This window comes from Ornithodoros turicata, chromosome 9 (genome assembly GCF_037126465.1).
Source record: "Ornithodoros turicata isolate Travis chromosome 9, ASM3712646v1, whole genome shotgun sequence".
In the NCBI taxonomy this organism is placed as follows: Eukaryota; Metazoa; Arthropoda; class Arachnida; order Ixodida; family Argasidae; genus Ornithodoros; species Ornithodoros turicata.
In genome coordinates, this window is record NC_088209.1 from 20058780 (window position 1) to 20084673 (window position 25894).

The following is a 25894-nucleotide window of genomic DNA, read 5'->3' on the forward strand; positions in this document are numbered from 1 at the left end:
TTTGAGTAATGGCAATGTATTACGACATAAAAGTAATTTCCCCAACTCTGGTCGGAAACTCCCCGCAAATGTCCGCTCGCCGTGGGACGCGCAAGAGCTTCACATTCAGGGGAAAAAGCGGGGAAAACTGGGGAGCAAGTACAGCTTCTGAAGCCCTAGATTCCAGTAGACGATTTCAGGAAATCCCAGTGCTCTTTGCGCACGCGTTGCATCCCGGGAGATTATTGTCAGCAGGAAGGGAGAACAGTAAGTCGTTCGCGCCCAATCTGAATTGCTTCGTTCCTTTGTACTTTCTTGTGCGATACATCACGCAGATGGCACGGGACAATCATGTGTTCAAACGGGAAATGCATTTACAAAACAAACGAGCAAAGTCGAATAGAATACGTATGGCTAGACCATAAAAGTGGCGAATAGCTATCGTGACACTATTACACTTCTTGTACTAATGTCTGGTAGCATATTTTTGGTGTTCACCTGCAGTACTCTATAATGTGCACTCGCAGGCAGTTATACTCCTGCCACACAAGCAGACTTCAATGATCATTAAAACCAATGGTCATTGACACAAGCGTGTTGCGCCACCTACCGTGTAACGTGTCAACTTCGCAGACAGCATTGGGTACAATGGTTCCCTGGTAGGTTGACATGTTACACGTAAGGTGGCGCGTCGTGCACGTTCAATTCAGAGCCGTTGATTTCAATCATGCCCGTGTATTCGCCTCTACGACACGTTGTGACGTCGCATGCGCGAAGCTGTTCCCTCTGGTAGTCACTTGTCGTGGTGGCAGCATTGAAAGATGACGAAATGTGCGATTTTTTAAAGCGGCAACCGTAGTTTTCGTAAAAGAAAACGCGAAAACGACAACGACCAAGCGTCTTCGAAAAAAAAGAAAAAGGAATGGGATCGACTTCACCGCATTTCAAAACTTTCTCACGATAACGAGAAGAGGCCTCATCGCAGAGTTGATGAGCATGTGCACTTAAATGGTGTATGGAATGTAGCATTTTTAAGGTTTCCAAAGAGCAATCACCATTTGGGGCTTCGTTTCCGAGCAAACGCTATATAGATTAACTCAAAAGCTGCGCCGAAAAAAAAAAAAAATGACCACCACTATGACGGCAAGCGAGTTCGTTTGACGTCATGCGAATACACCCTATAAGCATTCCTCATCACAAACCCCAGCACTACAACAGTCGCGCGCATAAAACCGGAAGCCTAACAGAAACGCGGAACTTTCTCACGCACTTTTACTCCCTTTGTTCAGTTCCTATCCAGTCGAAGCCGAGAGCGCGAAGCCTCATAGGCACTTTGGCAGCCAATCTGAACGCCTTCACACTCACTAAATTAACTTGGGAACACACACAGAGGCTGCATAAAAGAAGTGAAAGCGCACTTGGGTGTGATTGAATGAGGCGCATACGAAGAGTTCGCTGCTTAATCAATGGGGAGGCACACCCTAGAGATTGTATCGTGCGTACGTCTATACTTCGAGAAGAGGTTATTAGGGTAGGGGGCGGAGGATAACGAAATTGCGTCCTTACCTTGTCCAACTGGTCGAAGATCTTGTCAACCCTTTGTTGAGGGGATTCTTCTTGGTCGGAATCATTCGTCTGGCTACCCTGAAATGAGAAGGGGTACCAGCTCTTTAAGGCTGTTGTGCGAGTTGGATTCACGTGTAACAGCCATTTTGATGCAGAAGAAAAAATCTTGTTCAATAACTGGAAAAAAAAAAGAAAGAAAAAATCCACATTGTTCTGTGTTCCGCGTATTGTATTTTATGTTATTTTCAGAGCGACAGTGTGCTTCTATCGTGCATAAACAAGTGTTTGTTTGTTTCTTTGTTTGTTTGTTTGTAAGGAAAGAAAAAAGAGGAGAAATTGAACTCGTCTCTCGACTTGTTCTGCTACTCCTAACAAATTCTCACCCCACACACACACTCTCTCCAAAAATACTTCTCATGTGCACTACTCGCAAGTTCGCTATTCACTATGCACATGTTCGCTATTCAGAAGTCCGCTATTCACATGTGCACTAGCACGTTCCATCATCATCGCTTTCTCATCCCTTCCACAAGCGCAATGGGGCATTGTTCCGCCATAACGGCGGGGAATGACCCACCACATCATCATCATCCCATTTATGTGTGTGTGTTCACTAGCAGTCCACTATTCACGATTATCCCAAGATGATGCACATAGAATCCTAAAAGGTTCTGTCCATGCCACAGCTCTAAACAAATTTCACAAGTGCCACCAAGGCAGCATAAGCATAATAATGCATAAGCATGTCAATACGTGGACAGATGGAGAGCGGACAGCAGGAAGGGGTGGACGACATTGGGGGGGGGGGGTTAGTAAGCGTCCTGGGCCGGCTTCAGGAGGAACAGCGCCGACATTCGACTGCAAAGTCTGCCGCAGGACCCTCTCATCCCGCAGCTGACTTCTAACAATTGCTAATTGTAACCAACAGTACACGCATGTCTAGTACGTAGTCTATTCTAAGACCGCAGTGGTATTTCAATTACATTGTCAGTCGTGGGAACTATGCACGGAAGAATGGAAGGTTCAGACATACCTTATCGACATAATCAATCTCGTGACGGGCTCCAGCTTCGTCAGTCTACTAACGCAATTATTTTAAGTGTTTACAGCGCACGGTCAATATAGTCGCCAAATTCACGACGTGACACAGCTTCCCTATCACGTGATCTATATATCCCGTGATCTATATATCGAACGGTAGCTAGGAGTTCATTTTCTGCAATTGACAATGATCATGTTTGTAGCCGCCCTTGTGTACGACCCACAACGAAGTCTTTGCCACCGGAGAAGTCGATCTAAATTCGCGACACACAGCCTCTCCAGAACTTCACGCGAGGAACTACTCAGAAACAGCGCCCGATTGGAGTGGACGTTTTAGCGCGACGCAAGATTGGTCTTAGGACAGGCGTTGCCTGCAGGGAGCCTCGTTTAAAATGTTAGTCGGTCGATTGCCACAGAAAGGGGAGGGAAATCGGTACAAACGCTTTGTCGCCACTTTTTTTTTTCGAAGCACGACGATTAATTAACACAATCAGTAGAGCTTCGAATTTCAAGCAACACGCAAATGTCGCAGGCGTATCGTAAAACTTCGTTGACGTCTTTGGGGATTGAATAACGGTTTGCCGTTCGGGCCACTCAGTCTCAAATGAATTATGGACTTTAAGAGGGTGTTTACATGTTTTAGCCTTCGCGCCTGAAATGACCACCTGTTGATATAGGTGTCGACCTCACGGAATGTAAGAGATGATTTCGCGCGTACATTGTCGACATTAAAAATGAAGTACGAATGTATACTGAATCTACACACGTGGGTAAATATTAACATGATGTTCACGGAACAGACTATTACAATCGGTGTCCAATAGTATATAGTGTTGTAGTTCTTAATTTTGCCACACGCGAGCTACACTGGCATGACCCCTTTAAAATGGAAAAGAACACAACAACAACATAGATGAATGGATGATGATGATGATGATGATGATGATGTGGTATGTTTCCCTGCGTTGAGTGCAGGACCCCACCACACTCCAAAAAGGTTCACATGAAAGAATGAAGAGGGAAGGAAAACAAGAAACCCCTACAGTTCTTGAAAAGAAAATAATACTGCTTGTGCCTGTTTCCAAGGTTCCACACTTATTTCAGTTAAACTTTATTTTGCATGTAATGTGATAGAGAAAAAACTAGGGATGGTAGTTTCGACAAAGTCGAACTGGCTACCCCAGTACACTTACACACAGAAAGTACAAACAGATGATGAGACGACGAAAAAACGGCCCTTTTTTCTTTTTTCTTTTTTTTGGGGGGGAGGGGGGGGACTTTGGGCACCGAACACGAGGGATGCTGCCTTGGCGGCACTTGTGAAATTTGTCCAGAGCTGTGGGATGGATACAACCTTCTAGCATCCTCTGTGCGTGATCTTGGGATAATTGTGAATAGTGTTTAATTGTGGACTTCTAGCGAACATGTGGATAGTGGACTTCTGAATAGTGAATAGTGAACTTGCGAGTAGAGGTCCTGAGAAGTAGTTTTTGGGGGTGGGGTGGGGTGGGGTGAGTATTTTTGTTAAGAGTTGCAGAACAAGTCGGGAGACGAGTTCAATTTCTCCTTGTTTTTTTTCTTCTTACAAACAAACAAACAAAGGATAAAAAAAAGAGATGATGCCCAGAGAAGAACAGATATGATAATGGAGTTCAACATGTAGTTCAAAAGTACTCATGTAATCCCCTAGCGTTACCAGAAAGGTTCGAAAAGCTTTTGCGTGGGCATCGGTGTCATGCTATTTCTCATAAATCACATATTTCACTTCAAATACCAAACTATCATATCATATATCGCAATTCATTGTGTCGCGTAGTTTTGGCAACAAGATTGCAACGTAGCGCATGAAACTCTTTGTCGCGGTCTGACGCGTCTTGGATACGTGGGAGAGAAAGCAATACTTTTTGAAGTATTTACTCGCATAATTAACGCGGCCCTACAAAGAAGAAACACGAGATTTTCCAATATATAGAGTTAGCACACTTACTAGCATTTGATAGATGGCGTCCACTATGTTATACATTTCGTCTCTAGCGATGAATCCGTCGTTGTCTACGTCGTATAGCTTGAAAGCCCCTGTAAAGATAAGAAAGGATAAGCTCTGTATACTGCTATGCACGCATAAACATTCAAATCAGGAAGCAATGTTACAAAATTATGCATGTTGTGGACATGGTTCTAAACCAAAAGACAACCATACGGTAGCCACCCACGACCCACGAATATCGACCACAGGCTTTCACTGTCCGAAAGTTCCATCTCAAGTAACGAAATACTTTGTGACGAAGTGAACCACAGTCTTGGGCTGCATAGGACGGTATTACAACTATACAATTACTCCATGTTCATAATGAAACATTGTATTCCATCTAGATCACTGAAAACGAACCAGCCACCAGCCAAACACCAACTGAAAACAAATAATCGCTGGTCCGCGCAAGCAGTTACCGGAACAGAGGATTTTAAGGCCAGAACACCGTGTGTTCTCAGTAAGTTCCGGAAGGTACAGAGTGCTATTTGACTTGTGCGAAACACTACTAGCTAGGTCACAATGGAGTGCTGCGATTTCGCTATGAACCAATGATTCTCAACAGGACGCGCCCGCTCAATGATATTATACAGTCTGATTGTGCCCTCCTGTACCTGCATGAAGACAACGCCGATGATGCTACCTATTCGCGCATCGTCGGCAACCCGTAGACACACACACACATAGGATGATAATGAGGTGGGCGATTCACCGCCGCTGAGGCGGTACATTGCCCCATTGCGCATTGGGAATGGGCTTTGGGAAAGGGGATGATGATGGGGGGCTTTCTGAGAGCCGTCACCAGACCGGTGTATCAGAAGTACTCCGCAAGAAGACGAAGGCCTTGCATCTGGTGGGCAGCGTTCGACCACGGTCAGAGGACCTTCGCGAGGTTGAACGGCCGCTAGTCAATAAGTTGCATAGCAACTTCCATCAGTGCACGCTCGTAGTGATATTGCCCACAATCCAGGATGACGTGGCAGAGGTCGCCGTGAACTCCACAAGTGGGGCAGAGGGAAGACGAGGCGGAGCCGAGACGGTATTGAAAGGCAGGTGTAAGGGCAACGTTGAGCCTCATGCGGTGGAAGAGTGCACCGTACTCCGACCGTAGACACTCCGATACTGTCAATGGAAAATTCGGGAAGCACCAAACTACGCATCACATTTATGTGTGCGTGTGTGTGTGTCAAGGTGTTCACAGTGCGAATCTAGATACCGTTGCCATCGCTGTGGCAACTCTTTGATGCCTTTGGCGTTGAAAGAAGTGGGCTGCAGCCACTGCAGGACGTCATTCTGGAGGGCTTCCTTCTCTATACAACGCCTTTCTTCCAATGTGCTCTTCAAGGGACCCAAGCAAATGGTAATCGCTGGGCTAAACCTGGGCTGTAACGGGCATGGGGCAAAACGTCCCAGCTCTTTTCGGCCGGGGTTGCAACCGTAAAATTCGCCGTGTGAGGCCGGGCATTGTCATGAAGAAGAATGGCCGTTCCGGGCAACATCCCAGGTCTTTTCTTACGAACTGCCTTTCGTACGGTACCGTTAATCAACGTGCAGTAGTACTGGGCACTAATCATGACCTCTTGCTCCAAGAAGTCCCGGAAGGCAGTTCCCCGGGACTTCCGAGCAGACGGTTGCATCTTGCTTTTCTTTTGGGGCGGCGAAGTCTTATCTTGCCATTCCATGCTGCTTCGATTTGTCCGTGGGGTGAAATGCTGCATCCAGGTTTCATCACATGTGATGAGCGATTCGTCCCCCTCCGATTGAAACCTGTTCAGCAGCAGCTCAGAGACTGCCATGCGCGCTCACTTCTGGTCACAAGTAAGGTGTCGGGGAACCCATCTTGCACTGACTTTGCGGAACAGTAAGTGCTCGTGAATGATTGTCTCCACACTGCGGACACTAATATTACGCTGGGCTGCAATGTCCAGAACTGTTGCTCGCCAGTTTTCGAGGATGGCTTGCTCAACCCCTGCAATGTTCACTGGCGTGACTCCAGTTGGACGAAGGTGTCTCTGTGATTCACTCGTCACCATATCCCATCCTTCACTAAGGTGTCTGCACCATTCGTACACTCCACCCCTTGACATCGTTTGTTCCCCATACTGTGCCGGTAATCTTTGCTAAATCGCAGCTTGTTTGACGCCCTCCTTCACAAGGAATCTGATTATGGATCGCTGTTCCACTGCTACAGACACACTGTCCGCCGCCATAATAGCTGCCTCTGGCACTGACCCAAAAAGGATTGCGCTTCGTCCTCCGAAAGTTTTATTGATTTACATTTACTCACTGATTTTTCTCGAGCAAAACTCGCGGTCAACTTTGAACGACACTTGCATCCTTGCTCCGCTCGTACAACATACCACACGCATACCTTTCTGGTAAACAATTAAACTTAATTATTATAAACTAACAATTAACCACATAAAACAATTAATAACGGTTTTAGGATGATTGCCAAGCACTCTGAGGGTGCAGTGTTCCGAGAACTCCATAGGCGGAGACGCATCACGTTCCTTTCAACCACCGGACATGTCCAGGAGCTTCTCCGACCTCGTGCAGACCCCCGGCGCGTTTAGTGCGTGACATCGTCTCACGGCGGTCCTCCGCAGACCTCCATTAGCATCACCGTCGCGAGAATCATAGTCCGGTACTGGCAGCGCTATACTGCTGTTGATTTCACGGCGCCTTCCACAGTCGACACACGAGCGGGCCCATAACCCAGCTCGCGCCAGGGTTCCGATATGACTCTTTGCTGAGTGTGTGCGTTAAGCGGTGAACTACGTGGGGCACGAGCTACTATGAGCGTTACGCAGTGCTTTCCTTCCAGCTCCTCCAAGCCTAAGAAACACCCTTAGAAAAAAAGAGTGGAGTACTTGCACCTTCCAGGAGGTAATAGTTGTCGCATATGTTGTGCCTAAAAGGTTGCAAAGTTCCACCTGCTACCTCACTCTCAAAACAGAACTTCACCGCATAGTACGTTGTCCGCCGACCATTGCCACGAATGATTGATAAGATTACCGCTTCTGATTCGGTGAGCGAGGGGTGGGGGGGGGGGAGGGGGGGGCGTACGCCTTTTTGTAGCAATTTGGATATATGATAATTACTTTTACCACACTTTTACACCCTTTAACAGACGCTATGTTGACCTATGTGGTAACTATAGGAGTTACCACCTTTTCACACTCTTTTTTTTCTTAGAGTGTGGTGCAGTGAAGGTGTTTCAGAAAGTGGTACCTTTTACGGGTTTGACATGCGCGTGCGTTATATCCTGTGTGATACTCCATTGCAGAGTTTCCGTAACCCTGAAGTCGTTAACTGTATTCGACTCGTGTATTGCTGGCGTATTAGAGTTCAGTTAAAGAGGAGACTCCGGGACAATTCGATATCTTTATAGTGACTGCGTAAATAAGTTCAGTACATTCTTCAGAAGTGAGAAACAAAGTTGGTTTGGCGAACTGGGAAGCTTATATCGAAATCGAAACTCCCGAAGGCTCCCTCTCAGGTCACAGGTAGTCTCGGGCTGTTTCCCTAGTGTCGGGCACGCACTTGGCTACATCTTCGTGAGACATGGATGACTAGTCGTCTGCTTACTCGATTTCGTTGCAAAACAACTCACCATCGCTAGAACAGAACCCACAGAAAAGCAGGGAAAGGTAACAGAAACGGAAACGGTATTATACCGGAAATATAGCAGGTAACGGAAACGGATATCGCACAGTTAGAAAGAATACCTGAAACAGAAACGGAAACGACAATAATTTACGGTAATAATTGGGGTACCGCAGGACCCGAATTATTGCAATTCTTCACCATATCATGTAGATAAATTTATGAAATAAACCTCAATGAAGCAAACTAAAATTAACTGAAGAACTACGTAAAACTAAAATGAACTATCAAACTGGAGCATATAAGTAAGTAGTGTACAGTAAGTAGAAGAAAAAAAGCGATAAAAACCGGGCTGTTTGGTGGTACATTTAAAAGCGATAAAACCCCAGTGCAGGGGACACAATGGTTAAACAGCCCGTCTCGTCTGTGTTGTTGCTTTGTGTCCCCTGCACTGGGGTTTTATCGCTTTTATAAGTAGAAGAAGCATATAGTTCTTATACGCTTATGGTGACCTGGAAGTTGCAAGCGTGAGTAACATTCCTGGAAACCATGTTCATATTAGCTGTTCACAGAAATCACGTACCTATATGTGTATTTTGAATAAACCACCCTTAGAGTGGAAAACCTCCCCACTTCATCATCAGAATATATATGTTGTTGAATAAACGTTGTCTCTTGTATGCATGTATCCCCAGAGTCCTCAAAATAGACTTCAGAACGTCGAGGGATTAAGTTTTGTCACGGTGTCTATGGTATTTTTTAAAAAAAAAGGAAAGAAAAGAAAGAAGGAAAACAAAAAGCTGGAGGTGGGGCGGTAACCGAAACGACAACGGAACGGAAACGAAAGCAACAATGGTGGTAACCGAAACAGAAACAGAAACAGATAAGGGCCAGTAACGGAGAAACGGAAACGAAAAAGATTCCGTTACCTTACCCTGCAGAAAGGCGCACGCGAAGAACACCGGTGAGGCGAAACCCGGTGTTGCTGGAGCGCTCTTCTGTGGCGGAGTGCCGAATCACTCAAAATTTATTTATTTATTATTTTTATTTATTTATTTTTATTTTAGTTTTGTTTGTTTAGGGAATAGCAAGCCGGCGTGCTGCTGCATGGCTGACCTTTCCCCTTTTATCTTTCCTTTTCCTTTTCTTTCTGCCAATAAATCCCCCCCCCCCCCCACACACACTCAAACGAAAATACAGTATTCGTATTCTAGTTATGTGTACCACTTGCGGATGAGAAATGTGTCCACTGCAACATCATACGATATGAATTGATGTCGCACTGTTACCTGAATAGGTTTTTGGTGCGGAGTCTCCCTTTAAAAAACCGCGTGGACGTCGTGTGTTATGTATATATGACGCTTCTCGCATTTCACTGCAGGATGCAAGGGAACCTGACTACAGTTTTGTTTTGCAGGGCATAATATAAGGGTATCATTATTATGTTTTTTTTTTTTTCGTACCTTGCTTCTATGGAAGAGTCACTTAGGTGTGACCTAACAGTGCTCGCACTAGAGATTTTGAGGAGGGCTGGGACAAAAGCACAGCATTAACTGTAGCAAACGGAACAAGCCTGGCGAGAGCCGCGTTGTATTCTAAGCGTTTCTGTTTTTCTACAGGCTTTACAGTTTCATTTTTGCTCTTGTGGTGCTCTGCAGTGCCGTGCTGCTTTCTTTATTCGTTCCTTTTGCCGTGTGTTTATGTGACCCTTGCGTTTCCGGTCCCTGGGAAAGTGCCTCCGCCATCTGGCGTGTTATCGGGTCGCATTCCACTTCACTTGTTCCGGAGTTGTACGTTTTTTTTTTCTCTTTGTTGTCATATCTTCAATCTTGGCTATATTTGGAGTTTAGTTTTCCTCACGTTCTCTTTTCTGCTCCTTCGTTCAACTTTTACCTTTGCTTGTTTATAGCCGTTACACAGCATAATCTTCCCCGTGTAATGTTCTTTGGTGTTGTTTTCAAGATTTGCTTGCAGTGTGGGTATTCTGGATAAATTCCTCTGGTACTCCCCTTCGGGGGGGGGGGGGGGGGTTACTTGGGGATTCGAGCGGTGTGCCTGACCAGATTGGATGCTCCCCTTCGCTGCGAATGTGTCAGACAGACACATCTTAAAACGTAGAGGCGTGTATAGGAAGCCGGCCAGCTGTATTAAATATGTCAAGCTTCATTTTACGGCTGCGAAGCACGGAACCACATCGACATTGATGATTATGTTCCTAGGTACCTTGAGCCTAATGTTTCTTATGTTAGTCAGTTTGTATGTTCAAGTTACAGAACAGTTACATTCTATCATGTTCACCAGATGACGTGCTTGTCCCGTGTTTCAAGACGGCTCTGCCGTGTATGTGTAGCTCTGTGTGTGAGTGTGTGAGTAATTGAGTAATTGAGTAATTGAGTGAGTGAGTGAGTGAGTGAGTGAGTGAGTGAGTGAGTGAGTGAGTGAGTGAGTGAGTGAGTGAATGAGTGAATGAGTGAATGAGTGAATGAGTGAGAGTGTGAATGAGTGAGTGTGTGAATGAGTGAGTGAGTGTGTGAATGAGTGAGTGTGTGAATGAGTGAGTGAGTGTGTGAATGAGTGAGTGAGTGTGTGAATGAGTGAGTGAGTGTGTGAATGAGTGAGTGAGTGTGTGAATGAGTGAGTGAGTGTGTGAATGAGTGAGTGAGTGTGTGAATGAGTGAGTGAGTGTGTGAATGAGTGAGTGAGTGTGTGAATGAGTGAGTGTGTGAATGAGTGAGTGTGTGAATGAGTGAGTGTGTGAATGAGTGAGTGTGTGAATGAGTGAGTGTGTGAATGAGTGAGTGTGAATGAGTGAGTGTGAATGAGTGAGTGAATGTGTGAGTGTGAGTGAGTGAATGAGTGAGTGTGAGTGAGTGATTGAGTGTGTGAGTGATTGAGTGTGTGAGTGAGTGTGTGTGTGTGTGTGAGAGTGAGTGAGTGAGTGAGTGAGTGAGTGAGTGAGTGAGTGAGTGAGTGAGTGAGTGAGTGAGTGAGCGAGTGAGCGAGTGTGTGTGTGTATGTATGTGTGTGTATGTATGTGTGTGTGTGTATGTATGTATCTGTGTGAATGTATGTCATGTGTGAATATGTGTGTGTGTATGTATGTATGTACGTACGTACGTACGTAGGAGAGAATGTGAAGAGACTGAATGGGTTTCCTTGTTCGTTGAACATAGCTCCTTCGAAAAATCATCGGTATGTCGCGCCAGTGTAGCGTTATTGCAGGCGCACATGACTGGTAATCAAGAGGTTCAGTTCCTGCCCCTGTCTGGCTGTTTCGACGACTACCATCCGCCGATATTGCGCGGTATTGCCGATATTGCGCCTTATCTCGCTTTCCATACACCGAGCGTCCTGCATATACACGTACAGTGCATGTAAACACAATACACATAATCGATACAGAAGCAGCAGCAGCAGCAGGAATGGCTGTAGCGATAAAAGTAACTCCCTATACATATCCTTACTTCAGCGATGATTAAGGCCCCGCGCTAAAAGCCCTGGCACCGCCACTCAACGAATGCCGGCGAAACATAACACGCTTATTCGCTGGCATTTACAGCGCGCGTGCACCCATGGTACATTAAATATCAACATCGTATTACTTTCACGTTTTCATACAACAAAGTCGTTAATCGCTCTAGAGTTGTTTGCGTACCCGGATGTGTTCGGCTCGTTGCTAACGGCAATAAAGAAAAAAAAAGTAATAATAATACCGCGTGGTGGTTTAACGGACGATTGCACGAGGCTAAATTTATCGCGATAATTATTTTTGCCCTGGTCGTTGTTTGCGGTTTACTCGTTGGCTTGTCGGTGTTTATTGCCCCCCAGTGTGCCATAAACGCCCTCTCTTCGTTATGCCGCGATGAACAGGCCACATATCATTTGCGGCGCCTCAATATCGCGGAATCATGAATCATATCCGAGGCACGCAAAGAACGGCTTGAAAAAAAGAAAAAAGAAGAAAAAGGAGAAAGAAAATCCACAGCACCTCAGCGAAACAGGTATACAGGGTGTTTCACGAAAAATGAGCCAAAGCTTAAAAAAAAAAGAAAAAAGAACAGGTTCATCGCACACCAAAAAGACGGACTGCATAGTGTTACCAGTGTTGTTAGGATACTCAAACTATTTTTTGTTTTGTGATTAATTAATTAATTCAGTGAAAATAATTTACTTAGTTTTTAATTATCAGGATTAGAGCCAAAATGTCAAGTTGCAATCAACGGGTTTCGTGCCGTTGTATCACTCGCTACAACTTTCTCACTGACATTCTGGCTCTAATCCTTCTAATTAAAAAAATGGACTAATTAATCTCATTTATTAATTACAAAACAAAAAATAGCTCGAGTATATCCTCACAACACTGGTAACACCATGCAGTCCGTCTTTTTGGTGTGAGATGAACATTTTTTTTTTAACTTTTTAACTTTGACTCACTTTTCGCGAAACACACTGTATATGAAGCACACAGGGAGTATTCCTCTAAGTGTTTGAAGTTGTGAATAAGACGCGGAAGAAGGAAAACAGAAAACATTTAAACGCATTAAAACGTCGCATGCAAGTAACATTTAACATGGCTCGAAACCCTGCTTCATCTGTGAAGCTGTCCACCAGGAGTCATCATGTAAAATATTTTCGCTCTACGATGTATTGTCACTGCGAAATAAAATTTACAAAAAACAGTCCGAGAAAGCAGTCACGGACGAGAGACACGAGCTCCACGTGACGTAGAAACTGCTCAGCGCCTTTCTTTCTTTGTTTTTTTCTTCTCGGCTCACGCACCGTTTATACTTGAGCTGTGCCGTTCCGTTGAACGTCACGGGCCACGTGCCGGCGCCCGTGATACGTCACGACGTCTCCTCGTTCGCCGATGCGCTCTTTTCACGTGGAGAGGGTTTTTTTAAGTGTGTGCGGAACAGAGCCTTGCGCGTGCTCTGTATGTCCCCTGCGATCATCGTTCTTTCGCAATTTATTCGTTGCAGAACACACCGCAGCGAAAAACAAAAACATATTTTGGGGGTCACTTCCATGCTCCTTCAAAGGAGTCCTGGATCTGCCTCTATTTTGTAATCGTAGAAAAGTCGCTCGTCTCGCACGTTTTCGTAAAATTTACCATACGGCCACACTACGATCGTCTAGCTCATATCACTCCGGCCAATCACATATCTGCAAGACTCGATCGCTCTGTTAAGGTAACATGACTTGCTAATCGAGCGGTGTCCTTTCTCGAATTCTTTCTTTGTACAAACTATAATTGATTGAAATTCTGCCTCAGTCCCTTGCCACAATAATTAGCCATTATCAGTTTCGACCAGCAGTAACACATCACTTCGTATAATCTCAGTACTTACTTCCGTGTTCCATTTCCCTTCCACTATATTGTGTGTTCACTTATCAATTTTTGGAATGTATGTATCTTCATCGTGCCACTAATTATTTTACGACAGTTACAGGTTTGTTTCGTGCATATTAACCATGTAATGTAATTATCTACATTGTATGTACTGCCATGTTCCTCTCCCCCCGTGTAATTCCCTGCCCCAATGACCCTTGGGGTGTATTTGAAATGACTGAATAAATAAATAAATTACTTGGTCTATACTTACAAATCCCCATGAACGTATACAGTAAAAACTCGTTATGACGAAACATCTTCGTTCGAATTATCGCTTCATTTTAAGTCTTACACAATCCCAGCCGAAATACATGCGTTTCGAACCCCCATTACTCGAACTGCATTGCTAGCCGACTACGCCTAGTGCGAGAGGTGAGTCGCATTGCAGACCCGCATGACAAATCCAGCTCACGTTTTTTTCCCGTTCCTAAATTAAAAGGGGCTGCCAAGATGCCCATCACGAACACTTCCTTTTTTGTTTGACTACTGCTTTAAAAACTTCCGTAGCATTTCCTTGCGCTTCCGAGGCTATTGTCGTTGCTTTTGTGGGAATTCCGCTTCTATCGAATTTCTTCCAGGTCCCGTTGACTTCGGTATAACGAGGCTTTACTGGAAAAATAAAATGTGTTAGCACCGCGAGGGGTCTATGGCTATGAGTCGGGGACGCGGGGGGGGGGGGGTTAGTAAGCGTCCAGGGCTCACATAAGGGGGAGCTGTACCGGAAACAGGTCTGGAGAGTCCGACAGTAATGCCTGGGAAGCCGGTAGAGTACTTTCATAGTATGGATAGGTGGATTGTTCCAATGTAAGGTATATTATACAGTGCGTGATTTATGAGCGAAAGAAACCGCGGTTTACGCTTTCCTCCTTCCCCTCCTTCACAAGAAGGCGAACAGTATGGAACGGGCTCCCATTGGTCTCCTCAAACGATTTCTCCAATCGTCGCTGAAGACCCGCATTGTCGCGGTTCTTGAGAAGAAGAGGGAGGGGGGAAAGCGTAAATTTAGGTTCCTTTCGTTCATAGCTCGCGAAGGAACGCAACGAATAAACACCGTTCCTTATATGCTTGTGTCTATAGGTAACGGAGTCTTTCATTCCGCGAGGAGATATTTGTGCACTTTAATTGCGCTGCCCCTTTAATGCGCGAATCGGCGAACGATGCAGACGAGTGCGCGAGGAGCATTGGATCGTCCCGGGTAGCAGCGGGACAGCGTCAATGGTGATCAAAATGTTCAATGCCTGAATGCAAATTTAGTGTTCAAGGTTCAATGAAGGGAAAAGGTCATTGCCTTCAATGATCCTTCAAATAGATCTCTGACAGCGGTGCGAGTCTTCCCGTCTGAAAGTAATGCACGTTAATAACGCCCCACTCATGGAGTTTTTTTCTTTGAGTATCCCTACGAATTACATCTACTACTAGTGCAACTCTACGTCCGCTTGATGCCTCCCCTCCTCTATACGCCCTGCGACCGCGATCCTCTCGATTCTTGTTCTTGGTTGTTCCCTTGTCAGTTGGCTGTCACAACGCCACTCAAGGCACAAAGTGAAACATGACAGCACTCGCCCCATTCTCCTCCGGCTTCTTCGTTTCCCTTCCAGTTCCCTAACGATGTTTTGCCCTTATTTCTTGGCGTACACGCTTCACAGCGTGCTTCGCAGGCAACGAAGCTATCGCTGTTGTTCGGACATTGTTAGCTGAGCCGCATGAGTTACTTTATCGATGAAACTAACTTACAGAAGTTGTCACCTTAGATGTATCATTTATATAATACACATACATGCATCTCATTATGGGCAAAAAAATATGATTTGTTCGTGATAAATAGATTGGAATAATTTCTGCCGAGGTATGAATTGTAAATAGTATTAATTCAATAACTTCCCTTAGAGAAATACTAGTAGATACCACGTGGACAGTAATGAGACTGGTGCTCCAAAAATTGTAGTTGTTTCGTTTACAACCGAACTACAGATCAAGATTAGAGAGCGTTACTAGACTTTTGATAACGTCACTGTGAAGCTACCAGATTTGCAGAGTTGCCACTCCGGAGTTGGAATAATTCCGGAATCATTCCAGATTTATCAGAGCCCGGAATGCAATTGGAATGGAAAGGCGGAAACTGTCCTAGGAATGGAATGGGAATGGAATTCGCAGGAATGGACTTAGAGTGGACTGGTCTGGGTGCCATGTGTTAGTTTTCGTTTCAACTACTGGTTTCAACTACTGCCCATTATGCACGGCACAGGGTAGGCTCTGCCTCCAGTTTTCAACAAATCAGGGGCGAGAACGTTGTCATTCGGGATGATGGTTGGCTAAGAGCGTGCTATGTGGTGAAGTTCATTTCTAAGAGTGTACAGTTTTTGGTCGAAAATTTCGCCGCGGAAATACATTAGAAGAAGGCGGGTTGTCGTAATGCACCACTCAACAGTCGCAAGTACCATCCTAAGGACATGTAAACATGTTGTAAACGTACACAGCTCTGTCGTGCTCACGCTACAGCTACAAAGCAGGTCCGAAACTTTCTCACGAACAACAGCAGTAAAGCATGAAAACATATACTTACAGACAAGCTTTTCATCTAGGCTTCCTCTCGAGGTCACCGACAATGCTCGGATGAACTCTTCGAATTCTATCGAACCATCCTAAAAAACACACACAGAAAAGGAAACAAATCCATTTTAGAAGCGTTCATATCTCCAAAGAGCGCGAGCAAATAGACGGAGAGCGTTCGGGGTTTCAGTGGCGTTACCGCCAGAACACAATTCCATTTTTGCGCTCTCGCGCACGGACGAACAGCAAGCAAAGGAACAAACATCGGCGATGCGAACGCTTATGCATTCGAAAACGGCCGTCGCCCGTGATGCATAATCACGGAACGGAAAGGGAAACCATTTCGTGTACAGCGTCTCTCTATTTCCGAAATTGGATTTGAAACTGCGAGTTGAAAGGCAAACGAACATAGTACCAGAGTCATCCCAGATCTGGCTGGGCTTCAGATTACATTTTGCAAGACAGCGAATGCGAATGTTCACTTTTCTCCGTTTTGATTAGGCCGGCGGAATTTCGGTCTCCGCGGTGCGCTCTTTGAAAAGGAGCGTTTGGTGGTGTTTGAAACGGCGAAAGAGGGAATAATCGCGCTTGCAACGAGTGGAAATTTCCGTCCCGCAGGCTGCGCCTACGCATCATGTATTATGTACACGTGCCACACGGGCAGAAAACAATGACAGTGGCATGTTATGTCAGATGGGTCCCGAATGGCATTTCTTACGATAGTCGTGCTACACGTCAGATCGGAATGTCATTAAACGCGATGATGTCGATGCGTGTTTCCCACTAGCCGCGTAAGAGATGCGATACATGAAGAACGAGAACGTGTTCAAAGAGATTGAAAATGCCCGCAATATCACACAAAATGAGAAAATTTGCTTCATTTCATAATCGATTACCTGTACTGTGTCAGAAAAGTGTTGCCATCTTGCCTGTCAGGTGGCAGTCTTACGCCATAAGCCACTATGCAAATAAGCATTCGTTAACAACGCCAGGCATTTTGGGAAAAAATAATGCTTGTTTTCGTGTAATTTATAAAATAATTGCGCGGTCCGCAGTACAAAGTGGCTTTATGGAAGTTTTAAATGCTCTTGTGCTCAGACAATGGGAGCGAGGTTACGCATTTCGTGGGTGAATGAGTTCTGGCGATCGCATTACGCGGAAAGTATCATTCAGACGAATGCCATTAAATATCTCCGTATAGTACGGCACGAAGTAAGACTTAAAGGGACGGTGGCATCTGGAATCCCACCTATAAAAGATACCACTGTGTTTAGCGTCGGCAATAGTCTACCTCTCTAATTTATTCGTTCCAAAAGTGTGTGTGGGGGGGGGGATATATTTATTAGAACAAAGAAAAAAAAGGGAGGAAAGGTCAGCCAAACGGGACGTCGGCTCGCTATTCCGGAAAAAAATAATAAAAGTAAATAATAAAATAAATAAAAAGGAAAGTAAAGAATTAGGAAATAATGGATAACTAATAAACGGTGAAAGAAGGATGAGATGGATTAAAAAAAAAAAAAAACTTTAAGAAACAGATGAGGTTAATGCGTTGAGGGTGAGAGTGGGGCACTGAAGATGGCACGACCTCCGAAAGTGCTTTGATATTAATTAAACGAACTTTAAAGATCAGCGCTACCTCCGCGGCTGCAGAAGCTCCAGCGGCGTGACGTCACTGCGTAAGCGAAGAAGTGAGACGGCAGTGCGCAGAAGAGGAAAGGCGCCGCCAAGACGCCCCGTAACTCCACGAGATGCCTGCACGGCCGCGGCATTCCTTTTCTCAAAGGCGTGCCATCATTGGCCCCCCGGTTACAGAATGACGCTTTCTCGTTTTTCCAGAGAGGGAATTCCTGTATACCCTCAATATCTGTCGTCTGCTCTTGTCATGTATTCCGTCGAATAACTGTGAAACTACACCAGTATTTCGCGTGGGATTTTCGATATCGTGGTCAGTGGTCCGCAAGGAATTAGGTAACATAACATAACAGTTTTTATTCAAGTTGACAAGGTGACACCATAGTTTCGAAATCGACTGGAACGGGTGCGACCGTCCCTTTAACTCATTACGAACTTTTTTAATTTTTCGTGCCCGTTGGCAGGGGTATAAGTGTACCAATTTCAGGAAAAGTAAGAGGCACGAAGAGAGCGATTCCGTCCGGCTTGATGCGTGCTTAATCGACCAACAAGATGTGTTGACGCGGACAATACGCTGGAATAAAGGAAAAAGTCGCGACGTGATGGTGATAATAAAGTGAGCACGTCATTGTCGCATTATCTACGCATGGCGCATTATCACGTTCACATGTGTACAGGAATACAAATGCGCGATATTTGTTCTAAAGAAGTGCGAACGTTTCTCCCCGTGGAATGAAAGATGCCGTTACATTGACACAAAAATAAAAGGAACGGGACTCATTAGTTGCGTCGTTCAAGATTCATGAACGAAAGAAACAGCATTGTACGATTTCCCTCTCTATGCTTCTGAAGAAACACGACAATGCGGAGAGGCCTCGGACTGGTTTCCTCAAACGAACCCTCGCGATGATTGGACAAATCGTGTGAGGACACCAATGAGAGCGCACTCCTCACTGTCGGCCTTCTTGAGAAGGAGAGGGAGAGAGTAAATTGCAGGTTCGTTCGCTCATAATTCACGAACGACGCAATGAACGACTCTCGTTCCTTTTGTGTTCAGATCAAAGTAACGACATCTTTCATTCCGCGGTATGAAGTCTTTGCACTTCACTGTCCCGTTAAAGAAAGAAAAAGGTGACAAATTGGTGACACTAAACTAAAGTGCACACATCATTATCCTGTTCATATTGTTTGTTGGAGTAAAAATGAGCAATATTTGTTTTAAAGAAGGAACGTATCTTCCTTAACGATATGCCAAAAAACTGTGCAGGGGGATGGTACACGTTCTCCTTCACATGAACTACTAAATTAAGGCTTTCGATGGATCATTTCTTGTTTTGTTTTTCTTCTTTCAAGTAACAACAAGAGTGATGATGATGACGGCTTGGCGTGTTTCTCCGCTAGGTGCCCTTCGGGTACCCTTCTCCGTTACACGTAAGATACTATGCGAGTGACGCGTGAATGAAATTGATGGACCGCACAGATACACGCAATTCTTTCATCTTACTCTATAAGACGCATAAAGTGACAAATAGCGAAGGAAAATGCGTTTTTTTTTGTGTGTATGTGTGTGTCGCGAACTGAGTTACTCTCAGTGGCCATCGTAAACAGATCGAACTACAGTCTTGTGGAAAAGCAGCATTCGTAGGCCTTTCGGTGCTTTAATGCTCTCCATTCAATTTCCCCTGTGGTTTGAAGCTAATACTACATGCTTCTCATTTTAGTTGGCTCCCACAGGGGGACAGAACTTTTCGGCAGATGACAACGAAAAGAAATGTCATCATTCAATCGCCAATGGACGCGCAAGACACACACACACACAAATATACCGTCGAAACTCGTTAATATGACCACGGCCGTTCACACGGATTTTGGTCATAAAGCGAATTGTCACATTAACGAATACCACGTGTTACGAATCGTAAGCTTAAGGATTAAGGAAGCTTAAGGAATTAAGCTTAAGGACGGCTTAAGCGAATCGTAAGGTAAGCTTCGAAGTGTAGAAAATTACGTAAGCTGGTAACAGAATACGAATAATGAGGCATTTTAACCGAATGAATAACACTTTTTTTTAAAAAAACGTCTGACAAAGACATTTTGCTAAGTGCAATTCTCAATCTGATGCATATCCGCTTCTTCATTCCGGCAGTGAGCTCTGTTCGTTTGTGCTTCTTCTCAGACATGGTCGATGAATACCGTATGACTGCGGCAGGTCACCATGACCATATGACAAAGGACACCGCTCTTTTAAGCACGTCAGACAGGGGCATCATGAGTCACTCCGAAAGCGGGCCCGGGTTTTGGCCGTTATAGGTCAGGAGAACCGCCAGTTCAGTGACCAAAGGTCATAGTAACGAGGGTAATGTACACGTGTTCGGCCCAAGTTGTGCTGAAAATAGCGGTCATTGCCATATAGACGAAATGTAATATTAACGAATTGTCATATTAACGAACAAGAGTTACATGCGGAGGCGATTGGGAGGTAACGGTTCCCGAGAAAAAGGGTCATAAAGCGGGGATGTCGTATTAACGAGTGCCATATTAACGAGGTTCGACTGTATATAAAGAATGATGATGAGTTGGTGCTGATACTGGCCAGCAGGCTGGGCGCTGCCCCTGTGTCAATTGTATACGCGCAAGAATTATACGCATAGACATCCCAATGACATGAATAATAATAATAATTGGGAGTAGATTAGCACGTAAGGTGAGTCCGCCCACATTTGTGGTCAACTGCATCACCGTCAACCTTGATGAGCTGCTTGCAAGAGAAAGGAACATTTCCACCCGCGCACGATAGATGGCATCGTGCGCTAAAGTGTGCGTGCGCGTGGCTGCTGTGATGCGAAAACAAGATGGCACCTGCTCGCTCTTGAAACTCAGTGTCGATACTCTGAAGCGAAGCTTATTTAGTGATACTACGGTAGACACCCCCGACAGTGAGGCTGCAGCGGGAGAGGTCACGTGCTTTCGGCAGCCAATGGGAATGGCCGACCGCTCCTCTCACGTCAGACCCGAACATTCAGCAACAGTCCCTACCTTGTCAACTACAGCAAGTAGAAAAGTGACTTTTCTTTTCCCACAATTACACCGGCGTACAATGTGTTCAATCAATCACATTTATCAAAGCGTCAACACCCCTTTCCGGAAACAAATTATTACAAAGAATTCAAGTTACATTGTCTGATGTCTGGTGACTACGATCAAAGTACCAGTACTGGAGAAAACACGGCTCAGGCAATCAGACTTTCTGGCTGCGAATGATTCGCCTTTCCTCTAAAAACAAAGACAACGCAGTCGAACTCGTTACGAGATTTACGATAAAAAAGCAGCTCTGCATTAATGGCCTGCAGTGGGATAAGTACCCAGGATGACCTTTTCCTTATGGGAAAGGCATGCATCTGGGTCTCCGTGCCGGGATAAAACAGGTGTCAAGAGAAGTAATCCAAGGCTGCCCTACTCTTCAAGCGTCCAATCGCGACCGAATCGATTTCGCGCTACAGAGAGAAATCGAAAGAGATAAGCTGAGCGGCTGCGAAGAGGAGCTTCCTATTTATTCTACCGTCCTGGTTATCTCCTTATCGGATTGTTTTATTCTCCCTGCACAAGCGTGAAAGTATCACGGAATTATTATTCTTTTTATTTTCCAAACATAATATCCCTGTCACACGGGCAGTCTTCAATGATAATTAAAATCAATAACCATTGAAAATGCACGTAGCGCCACATAGCGTGTAACGTGTCAATCTCTTAGGGCGCATTGGATCCCATGCCCCTAGAGAAGTTGACACGTCGCACGCTAGATGGTGCTACGTGCATTTTCAATTGCCATTGGTTTCAATGAACATTGAACATTCGCCGCCAAGCGTGCAACGTGTCAACCTGTGTGGGATACCATGCTCCCCTGGCAGGTGAACATGTTCCACGCTAGGTGGCGCTACGTGCATTTTCAATGACCATTGGTTTCAATCATCATTGGAGACTGCCCGTGTGACAAGAGGATAAGTTAATGGCGAGTTCCACTGGCCGCTGTAGTGTAGAGAAGCTCACCCTAAGTGGCTTTTGGTGTCGCGTTAGCGCCGCGAAGCAACTGTGGCTATGAAAAGGTACAGATGTGGACAGATGGAGAGAGGACAGCAGTTAGGAGTGGGGGACAGGAGGTTAGTATGCGACCTGGGCCAACTTCAAGGCGAACTGAGCCGACATTCGTCGGGAAAGTATGCGGGAACACCCACGAAAAAACCTCTGACAGCACAGCCAATGGTAGGATTCGAACCCACCACCTCCCAATCTTCAGCACGACTTGGCTACCACACAACGAGCGGACGGCTTAACCGGCTCGGCCATGCCGCTGGCTACCCTAACTGGGTTCGATTGAATTTGATGGGAAAATAATATATATACTGGTAGATTGTGGCTCCACAAATGGAACCTGAGTGCAGCGTGTGTCGCGTTTCATTGGTCGTTACGTTCGCTTTTCGTTCGCCTCTACAGTGAACCCTGGCTCAGCTCCCGTGGCTCAGTGGTTAGCGTGCTGGCCATGTCAAGTCGAGACTGGGAGGTACCCGGGTTCGAATCCCAGTGCCGGCTGTGCTGTCTGGGGTTTTTCCTGGGTTTTCCTCAGACGCTTTCAGACATATGTCGGCACAGTTCCCTTAGAAGTCGGCCCAGGACGCACATTCCCCCAGGGCGTGAGTCGTGACGTTGCCCACATACGTGAGGCCGACAACGGCAAGCCCTATCACCACCACCACCAAACCGGTACACTACACCGCGTTGCGCCAAACGCACTACGACTGTCTTATCAGGACATGTTTTCGTCGTGGTCACTGCAGGCTACACAGGGCGCGTTTACGTGAACACAGCACACATGAAGGCGGTACAAGCCGACTCTACGAAAGAAGCTCACCCCTCCCGCTGCATTCACCGCATGAAGCACACAACGCTGTTCACCAGCCGAGCTGGCGGAGCTCACAACCACCAGAGAGGGTCCAGGCTGCGCCACTCCGGATACGTGGGGGGTCTGTTAAGACCCAGATGCACGTGCGGAATGCTCGAACAACTGTCTCACATTGCAGTAATCACCGCAGTAGTTGTCGCTGTTTGTGTGCATGGCTAAGCAAAGTGAATATTGTGGGCAGGCGACGTTGTTTCTCTATGAAGTGACACCCTGTCTGGAATGCTGTTGTGCACCATCATTGACAACTATTGGCGTTGTAGGTACGGAAACTGCGATGAGAAGCAACACTGTGTGGAGGAGATGGTGTTCCTCTACACGAGTCCTGACCGGCGATGACGGAATGTCCCAGCGAGCAGATGTTCGTGGCCTCACGCTAGGACGGTGCCGGTAGAACTAGCTGGCAGGAGCAGTGGCGCGCGGCAGCAGAGACACGTCTTCACCGTCGTCCATGGGCCGCCACATCACTCCCCCCCCTTCAGACGCGGAGGACAAATTTCGCTGCATTCCGAGCAGGGGCGGATCCAAGAACGTCAGTTTATACGTTGGATTTCCCTCCCTCCCCTCCTCCACTACGCGCTCCGACAAAGAAACCGCCCCCGCCCCCCTAAAGCGAGGGTCTGGATCCGCCCCTGATTCCGAGTCCGTGCGTCTCACTCATGACAGGCTAATCTTTAACAAGAGTGGTGTAGGCCAAGCGCTCTGTTCCTGTATTTTTTCCAGGCGCCGCTAGGTTTGCTCTGCTCAAGGTCCGCTCGAAAAAGCTGCGTTCTTGTTAAGCATGCTTCCGGCTGAATGACAGCTTATATCCATTCAATAAGGGAGGTCGACACGGGGAAAATAAGTCGATAAGATGAGGTAGCGACTGAATGAGGTGCACTGAATTCATCAGCGTTCTCGGCCGAGCCGACTTTCAGGGTAAGCTGATTGGGGGCTTACAATCGATACATCCATCTACGCTCCTAACCGTTTGGACTCTAAACGCAGCATGCCCAATATATTGGGGGAACTCCATACAGAAGGCGTAACAGACTTTATGGTCATCAGTCCGACGTGACTGCTAACCGTCAAATTTTCTTCTCTAGCAATTTTAATTTTCCAGAGCATGATACTGGTGATAATTTAAAAGTCACCCTGATCGAGCCTGGCTTTGACACGCACGCACGCACGCACGCACGCACGCACGCACACACACACACACACACACACACACACACACACACACACACACACACACACACACACACACACACACACACACACACACACACACACACACACACACACACACACACACACACACACACACACACACACACACACACACACACACACACACACACACACACACACACACACACACACACACACACACACACACACACACACACACACACACACACACACACACACACACAAACAAACAAACAAACAAACAAACAAACAAACAAAAGAACGAACATTCCCAAAATCAAGGGACACCTCGCCTTACAGTTTGCTTCACCTGCATACTCGTCCCACTGCCATGGAAGTAATCCACTTCGCCATACATTTTTTTTTTCAAGCGTCGAGTGATCTTGCGGGTTACAAAGCGAGGGTCCACAGCGAGGATTGAACGTTGGTGACAGTGAGAAAGCGAGGAAGTCGGTTTAGAACACATAAATTCTAAATGCCGCCGTTCGACGACATCTCCGTGTAAGAAATTCAAGGCGTCATTACTTAACGTTAAACTGAGGCTAATGGATGAATACGAATGACGTATTCAAGGCGAGGATACCACGTACGGATACGTTCAACCGAAACAAATTGCGGGCGATGAATCCTTGTCTCGCCCAAACTCCTTCCTGCTGTCCTCTCTCCATCTACCCATATCTGTACGCCGCTCAAAGTGGACTTCTGAATAGCGAACATGTGAATAGTGAGTAGCGAACTTGCGAGTAGAGCACATCAGAGGTATTTTTGCGGGGTTGCGGGGAGGGGGGGGGAGAATTTATGTTAGGGTCGCAGAACAAGTCGGGAGTCGAGTTGACAACAAACAAACAGGCACAGTTGCTTCGCGGCGTTACACGGAACTAAGAAAACACACAAATGGCGAATTCGGGTGGTCATTTCGGAGCAACTTTTTTTGCAAGATCTCGAGCAGTCATGTTCGCTTGGTCAAAATGAAGCAAATCTCGCATGTTCGCGTGGCGCTTTCCGGGCGCTCGGAATTTGCTAGCTAGCACTTTTTTTGCCCGGTCTCAAAACGATCGAGTAGCAGATTGCTCAACTGTATCCGGTGTCGTCACATCCGCACTGCAACGGTGGCGAGTGCCCTCATTGGCCCTCATATAGAAATCACGTGGTTTAGCAGACGACAGAACTCGAAGACTTGCGACCGCGACGCCCCTAGCGTGATCCAAGTACCTAAAACCGCTAGATTTTTAGCAATCATGTTCGGGTGGCAACGGTCACGTGATCCAGCTCGGTCGCCGACCTAGCAATTTCCGAGCGCTCGGCCGTTTTGCTACGAAATGACCACCCGAATTCGCTAAAAGAAACAAACGTGAAGAGCCTCGAAGTTCGAAACTGCGCGAGATTCGAATGCTGCATGCTGGATTCGTATATATTCTCAGAATGTCACACAGCTATGGTAATCCTTGGCTCTAAAATTTAGTACCACGAAACCCGAATCCTCGCAAGTGTACTTTGAGTTCCGCTCGCTAAGCTTTGATTTATGGCGCAAAATAAAACGCTGTACCCTAAAACTGGCTCAGTACACATACGTCTCGGAGGGAACCGGGGGATCGTGACATATAGAGATATATAAACATTTATGATGTACACATCTGATGAGACGTGTGGACATTTTAGGGGGTTGAATTTATTGACTTTTAAGCCGCCCGAAAGCGGTGCACGGCACTCATAGGACGGTCGAAAACGGGAATCAAGAGTAATAGGTTCGTGGTACGTCAAGTGCGATATCCTCTCATTTACGCTGTTGTGCGTACACTCTAAAAGGATAACTTCACCGCAAACGACTGTCCGAAGCAACCGCCATTCAGAATGATATAGCTCTCTTTCCGGATTTTGCTGGAAATGGAAGGTGTACGCCTTTTTGCGACACTTATCCAGTTACTCCAACTGTCACAGAAAGGCGCGC

At 46.1% G+C, this 25894-nt stretch overlaps 1 protein-coding gene across 2 annotated transcripts in view; it reads right to left on the reverse strand.

Moving 5' to 3' along the window:
- The window catches only part of LOC135368307 (frequenin-2-like), a 177201-nt gene that overhangs the window by 4557 nt on the left and 146750 nt on the right, over positions 1 to 25894 (reverse strand). For both annotated transcript variants that reach the window (XM_064601496.1, XM_064601497.1), the window contains exons 5-7: positions 16180 to 16258; positions 4574 to 4662; positions 1546 to 1623 (exon numbers count right to left, since the gene is read on the reverse strand). In XM_064601496.1, the coding sequence (XP_064457566.1) occupies positions 1546 to 1623; positions 4574 to 4662; positions 16180 to 16258 (246 nt within the window). The remainder of the gene's footprint in view (positions 1 to 1545; positions 1624 to 4573; positions 4663 to 16179; positions 16259 to 25894) is intronic.